Source organism: Gavialis gangeticus, unplaced genomic scaffold (genome assembly GCF_001723915.1).
Source record: "Gavialis gangeticus isolate Ggan-Ray unplaced genomic scaffold, GavGan_comp1, whole genome shotgun sequence".
In the NCBI taxonomy this organism is placed as follows: domain Eukaryota; kingdom Metazoa; phylum Chordata; order Crocodylia; family Gavialidae; genus Gavialis; species Gavialis gangeticus.
In genome coordinates, this window is record NW_017728992.1 from 101,447,799 (window position 1) to 101,454,983 (window position 7,185).

The 7,185-nt window shown below is 46.7% G+C and overlaps 1 protein-coding gene across 4 annotated transcripts in view; it reads left to right on the top strand.

The window, feature by feature from the left end:
- The window catches only part of CABYR (calcium binding tyrosine phosphorylation regulated), a 12,492-nt gene continuing 5,307 nt past the window's right edge, over positions 1-7,185 (top strand). Inside the window, exons 1-5 of one of the 4 annotated variants that reach the window (XM_019526363.1) lie at positions 107-188; positions 502-683; positions 784-837; positions 2,739-3,689; positions 5,181-5,810. In XM_019526363.1, the coding sequence (XP_019381908.1) occupies positions 536-683; positions 784-837; positions 2,739-3,689; positions 5,181-5,806 (1,779 nt within the window). In that variant the 5' untranslated portion in view covers positions 107-188; positions 502-535 and the 3' untranslated portion in view covers positions 5,807-5,810. Of the gene's footprint in view, positions 189-501; positions 684-783; positions 838-2,738; positions 3,690-5,180; positions 5,811-7,185 lie in introns of all 4 variants that reach the window. The other 3 variants (XM_019526390.1, XM_019526371.1, XM_019526380.1) reach the window with 3 other exon arrangements.

Consider the following 7,185-nt stretch of genomic DNA (forward strand, 5'->3'; position numbering starts at 1 on the left):
TCTCATTGGCTGGCTCCCTGGCGCGGCCACGCCCCTTTCATTGATGACCTTCTCAGATCATTGTGACGCCACAGGTGCAACGTCATGGCGTGACCCCCCCTATAAAAGGCCCCGCGGGGGGCTCCTCTCCCTCAGAGGCTCCTGCGAGGAGCGCGGAGGGAGCTTCGGAGCAGCCGCGAAGCAGGAAGGTGCGGTCGGTGGCGGGGGGTCCTCGGGCCCTGGCTCAGGGCTTCGCAGGAGCTCTAGTAGACCCCCATTGCTCCTGGGTCTCGCCCCCTCCCGAGCCAAGGGGCTGAGGGAGGGATGCAGGGGTGGGAGGACCGCCCTCCATGCCCTTGGTTCATCCTGGTGGGTGTTTGCGGCTGAGGGCTGGGCTAGGGCTATGACATCACAGTGAGGTTAGCAGCAGTTGTGATGACGCCACGCCCCCCCTCCCCCCACCACACACACACTAGGGCTTTGGAGGCTGTGCCAGAGAGATCCCTACCCTCTTCCCAGCAGCTGCGAGACTGTCGTTGGCCTGCAGTTGCCAAAGATGTACACGGCGAAGCCCAGGCTGGTCGTCCCCTACGGCCTCAAGACTCTCCTGGAGGGCCTGACCAGGGCCATACTCAAATGCAACCCAAGCAACATCCCCGAGTTCGCCGCGCTCTACTTTCGAGAGCTCATTGCATTCAGAGGAGGTTTGTGCCCGCCCCTGTTGGCTTGCGCTTCCCTTGCGTTGTGATCTGAGCTCACGCACAGCTGCTCAGACTCTGTGCTAATGCATCCCTCTGTTTTCAGAGCACCCAAACGTGGACATCATCGACCTGGTGAGAGAGTTTCATTTTGCTCGAGGTAAGAAAAGTCACCCTGTGCCACCTTGCAAAGCACCGCACGCTGCGCTTTAAGTGACGGTGTAGTGTGTCCATAGCTTCCTGATGCAGAGGAATCTTTCAAACTTGAGTGGACATGAATACACCTCGCTGATGTGAACAAGTCACACTGAGCAAGAGTGCTTAAGAACAGGGCTTGATCTACAGGGCAAAGCTCTTTGGGTGCAACTTTCCATTCACACTGTAAGCTCCTGAACAGTGCCAAAAGGTGCTTTATTGACATGCCAATGTGGCTGACTGCTGCAGCGGCTTCCTTAAGTCTTCACACAAGCTGCAGCAGTAGAAGTAGGTGCAGCTTAGGCACCATGTAGGTTATATCTTTTTTCTTACATAATGAAGTTTGGAAATTTGAGTTTCCCGAGGGTCTGTCATGAGTCTGGTATTGTTTATCTTCATTAATGATTTGGAGGATGGAAGTGAATGCACACTTAATAGATTTGCAGATGACACCTGGGGGGGTAGGGTCTGAAATCAGTTGGATGAAATTCAGCAAAACCAAGTGCAAAGTCCTTTATTTGGGATGGAACAGTTGGATGCACAGACACTAGGCTGCAGCATTGCAGAGAAGGACCTAGGATTATAGCAGACCATAAACTGAGTGTGAGCCAGGAGTGTGCTTTTGTTGCAGTACAACCTAGTCAGCAATGGGGGCAGGGCTCTATAGGAGTGTCACTTGCATATCACAGGAAATGCTTTTAAGACCTCACTTAGAGTAGTGTGTCCAATTTTGGGCCCCACACTTACAAGGGAGAGGTTGACAGATTAGAAGGAGTCTAGTGGAGAGCAACAAAGACTGTTAGACTATGGGAAATACATCTTGGAGGACAAACTCAGAAAAACTGCTGTGGTTTAGTCTGGAGAAAGGACTGAGGAGGAGCCTTCATAACTGTCTGAATTGCTGGGAGGGTGGTAATAAACAGCTAGTGCAGAGGGACTGTGGAGTGACAACAGAGGAGAAAATGTGGGAACCAAAGATTCCTTTACTCTCAGCAGTGTCACAAAGCCTGTAACAGATTCTTGAGAGCAGTATGGTCTTTGGGTTCTCACAGCAGGGTTGGACACAAAGGAGAAGAGCTTTGAAAATGTTCCTGGCTCAGGTTAAGAGGAACTTAAAGCACTGAGGAGCAGTTGAGCTGGTGTTCTGTGAGTATGCATTAGTACATTGTGCGGGTCTAAGAACTGAAAGGAAGCAGCATAGTGTAGAGTCCGACGGTCCTGAAGTAACAAACTGAAGGGCTCCTGCTCTTTCCTTCTTCAAAGCCCCTCTGGATCTCATCTCCCTCCATCACGCCATCCAAAGCTTGCTCAAGTACGATGGCCCTCTGACCCATCACCGTCACACTTTTTGTAAGTGCCATGCACACCAGATTTACAGCATGTTTTCAGATGGAGACATGGATGCTGATGCAATGTGTACATCCAAAGGAACTTGTGTGAATCCAAAAGAATTTTGAGAAACTAGGTTTAGGCCAAAGCAAATTGTAACTTGACTGCTAAGCATCTTTATATTAGCTGGACTGATCTACTATTGGAAAGAGGATTCAGCTTTTTTGCTGACTACTTCCCATGTTTTTGTACTGTGGGGTGGAAGGTATTTACCACTAGGTAGTTGAAAAGAGTTTGTCATTGTTTATCACTAATTTTTTTCATTTTCTGCTGCTTTTATTTTCCATCCACGCACAAGAAAGTAAGAAAATTGTTTGATGTCTCAGATCCAGAAGGGCTTGATAAATTCAGTGTAGTGATTAAATGAAGTGTTGTACTGACAGGTTGTGCATGAGGAATTCCCCAGGGCAATAACAATTCTTGCGTTTCGTGTCAGTGAAGACGCTTGCTAACTTCCTTTCATTTTGCTCTTCTCAGTAGATGGCTTGGCTGAGAGACTATCAGAGAAGAAAACTGAGGCTAGAGACAAGTTTACGCCAGATGCAAATGTGGCATCTCCACTTTTTGATGAACCAAAACGGAAGGAAAAATCTACTGACACTGAGGAGGACCAACTCCTTGAAGGACCTGTAGCTGACTGTAGCGCCAAAACGACACAATACCCATCAACTCACAATGAACTTACAGAAAATGAATCGTCCCCAACGGGACCTGAACCTTCATCCCCTAAGGGACCTGACCTTGCTTATGTCCCAGCTGATCCTGCCCAGCTTGCTGCACAGTTGTTAGGTAACAGTGATTCACTTCATTCTCTGAAGGATGTGGCAACAAGCGTGCAGACTCTTCCTGAAGTGTCTATGAGCTCAGAGGACACAACCGCTGTGCCAATAGAAGGGGCTGCTGAAGATGCCACAGTTGTCCCAGCAGCTGAGGGTTCTGCAGAGTCAGTTAGGTCAGCGTCCAGTGTTCAGAGTCAGTCCTCCATGCCCAGAGAGCTAGGTTCCTCAGGCAGTCAGGTTGAACAATCAGCCAGTGATACAAACCACGCTCCCTCAATCCCCTTGCAGGAAGAACCACCACCTCCACCTTCCCCACCACCTCCTCCTGATGATCCATTGCAGGCTGCACCTTCCCCCAACGAAATTGAAGTTACATCAACCATTCAGGTTCTGCCAATGAATAATGATGAGGAGGAGCCTGTTACTGAAGGAGAGGTTCCACCTTACATAGAGCAGTTTCCGCAGAAAATAGTAATTCCCTTTATAGACCAAGTAGCTGGTCTTTTAGAGATTCAGCACCCACTAAATGCAGGCCAGTTTATATGCACTAAAATCTTAGATCCATCTGCAGTCGATGCAGAATGTGACCCTGAAGGAATGGAAACTACAGTGCAAAAGGCATCAGCTGAACCAGGTTATGTTATATCAGGTAAGAAAGTCAGATGTTTGTCAACTTCCTGTTCCAGGTTCTAGCAACTGTGTAACTTGTGAGGTAGCTGTTAAATGTGAAAGCACCTATGTCAGTACTGTGCATGGTAGAGACCAAACTTTCTGGCTTTGGGGCACGTAGAGAGCTATGGGCCACAACAGCAGTCATCAGCCTCAGTGCACATGTATTAGATCTTTCTCTGCGATTTGTTCCAAGATGTGTGACTGGTTATGAGCAAGACAGAGTGCTGCTCCTGCATTAATATGCCCTGCTGCAGAGACAGGGGTTTGCAGGTTCCCACTTGATTTGCTGTGGCCTTGAAGGACAGGTGACACTACAGGCGCCACTGTGGGGAGTGCAAATGCCAAGCAGCAGGTGGTGGCCATTTCCTTTCAACCGGGATGAGTTTTGTTCAAGACAAGCCACGCATTTTGAAGCAGATGTCAGAGAATCTAAGATGTAATACACATGCCCTGTGGCTGCAGAAGGGTTAATGGTGTCCATAGTTTCAGATGTCCTCACTTTGCAAGATTTAAGGTCCCAGCAGTTGCATTAACATAGGTGTTTTGCATTTAAAACAAGAAATGGTGGTGGTTGCCTGCGCTGTCCTCTGGGTCAAGAGAACTTCCGCAGATGAGATGGGGGTGGGTGCACTAGGACCAGTCCACCGAGGGTTGGCAGGGTTGCTGCAGATGGCAAGAGGTCTGTCACTTTTTGGTGAGGTGCAGTTTGTACAAATTCCTACTGATAAGCACCTTGACCAGATTCTTTTCCTAGCACAACCCTTGAGTCCTCCCTCTGGGACAAGTGCCCAGCTTGCCTACCCCAATCTCAGCTGGAGAAGCCCTCCAGTGTCACCCGTCTGCCTGATTCCTCTTACTACTGCAGATACCCTTCTCAGCCTCTTCCCAAAGCCCCAAGCAGAGTAGAGGTGGTAAGTCCTATCAAAGCATGATACAGAAGAGTGTTTTCATTAAGACAAAAGAGCCTATGTGGCTGAAATCAGGAATAGCATTGTATCCTGTGGCATGGTGCTGTAGTTCTGGTGTGAAGGAGCTGGTTCAGTCCAAGTTCCCACTTCCAGTTGCTTGGAAACTTTCTGGCTTGAATTCTGCTTTGAAGCTTCTTTTAAGATGCTGCTGCATATCATTGCGGATGTCGCAGCATCTTTCTATTTGGAAAAGTTTTATGTTTAAAACAAAACTATCAACTTTACCCTTGGCTTGGCAAAGTTGCCAGTCATCAGGGAAATTTCTAGAACATTAGTAGCTTGTGAAGTGAGGGATTTGAAGCACCTCCTGGCCCACAAATGCAGCATCATGTTTCCACAATGCAATACTTCATTTCAGCCCCATTTGCCACCAAACCACCTTCTCGGACATGCTTTCTTATGGCATTTGTAAGTATTGCAAGTCCAAGCATACAACGTGTTTATATGTTTGCCATTCATAGCTCCTGATACCAGCTATTTCTTAAATTTTTATTTTATAGCAATGGCAACAAGCGAAGCAGGACAACCACCACCATATTCTAATGTGTGGACTCTCTATTGTCTAACTGATTTGAGTCAACAAGGTCGAAAGTCACCACCACCCCTTCCTCCTGTGGGAAGTGGTGCTCCTTATCCCCAAGCAACCCTCTATATATCTAGTGGGAAAGAGCAACAACAGGTCCTACAGCAGCAGATGACACAAGGTCAACAACAAGTATCCTCTCCAACTTATGTGATGACTGAAGAAAGCAAGCGGGGAAATGCACCGCCTTTCATTTTGGTGGGCTCTACTGTCCAGAACGTACAGGACTGGAAATCTATTCCCGGCCATGCTGTGCTTGCACAGCAAGATGCTAGCGTTGCGAGGAGATTCACCACAGTACCTATACCCGTGGCCAGAGCAGCTGATCCAAAAACAGTCACGCCAAAACCCGATACTAATTTTGCACAGGAAACTGCCAGACCACCAACCCCAGTTTTTCTTTCAGTTGCCATACCCCTGGATGATGTAATGTCTGCTAAGAGGGGCTCAGGTGATAAGCAAGCAAATCCTTTTGCAGGAAGCTATGGCATTGCAGGAGAAATTACATTTACTTCTGCCTCGGTTCGCCGAGCAGACTCATGAGAAGGTAGGCCTGGTTTCAAACTGGGTGTTAAGTTCACTTGCTTATGCTGTTTAGACTCTGCTAAATGCACCAGGCACTTAGCCCGACCTGAATTTCTGAAATGTTAAGCTCAGAAAAAGCTGTCACAAATGGGCATGTAAAAGCAGTAGCTCAGCTTGACCTTATTTATACCAGAAGCCAGTTTAATGCAAGTACAACACTGGGGAGGAGAATGTGATGCACTGTGAGGTCTTGGGCCTGAAGAAGTCTTATTTCTCATAACTTTCAAGAGTTAGAGGGAGACCTCATTTGCAGGTAGACTCCTTTCTTCTCCCCACCCTTTAAAACTGCTGAACACAGCAGAATATTTTACAGGTTGGTAGCCATTTTTTTTTGTATCTTGTAAATATAAAACCTATGTTTAGGAAGAAAATAATAGTGTAGCTATTGTAAAAGAATGGCTTTCCTAGTGGAGGCGAAGACAACCTTTGTGTACTGTGTGCAGCTGGTATTTCATAACTTTTATTTGGAAGGTCTCAACCACACCTAGCCAGAAAAGTTGTAGGCAAGGGAGGGATTTTCATACAAGGAAAAGCAGTCTTGGCCAACTATGTGCTTAGTACTCTGTTTCTGTTGGGTAAACTTCAGAAGCTGCAAAGGGCTGCAGTGATGTCCCATCCCATTCCCTGCCCCACCTCCCAATGCTTTGGAAGCAGGGAAGAAGTTGCAGGAGAAAGGAATGCATACATAAATATGCTAAATTTACTTACATAAGTTATTATAGCAGGGCTTCTAGTACTTATGCTTAAAGTTAATTTGGGAAGAAAAAAAATAGTACCAGATTTATTTCGATTTAATACCACTGTACAAGTTTGCCCCACAACCTTTAAAGACACCATGTGCTTATGGACTTGGAAGTAGATAAACTACTTTTAAAACAGGTCAAGTCTTCCTTCATAGAACAATTGAACTCTTGTTTATTCCTTGAAGCATCTTCCCTGTAGTGACTTCTGCAATCCCATGAGGAGTTGAACAGTATTTTTCCTCCACTAGTTCTGCTGAAAGATGTTCACACCTCAGTTTGACTCCTTTTCCTGTGTACTTAGCAACAGGTCTCACAGCCATGGCTTACTTAAATTTCCAATCAAGACAGCAGCAGTAGCTAAGCCTGTGCAATTGTAGTGATGGAGGCTATTCACACGGCTCTAGCATAGCTAGATCTGAATGCTTTTCTGGAATAAGAGTTTGCTGGCTCTGAAGTGCTATAAGCCTGTTTGCCCAGTAAACTATGCTTGAAGCCTATATTAATCTAGTTGAAGAAAATGATGCATGAAAATTCATCTTCAAACATGGTTGAAAACAAAACAACCCCCCCCCCCCCAAAAAAAAACCTAGCAAA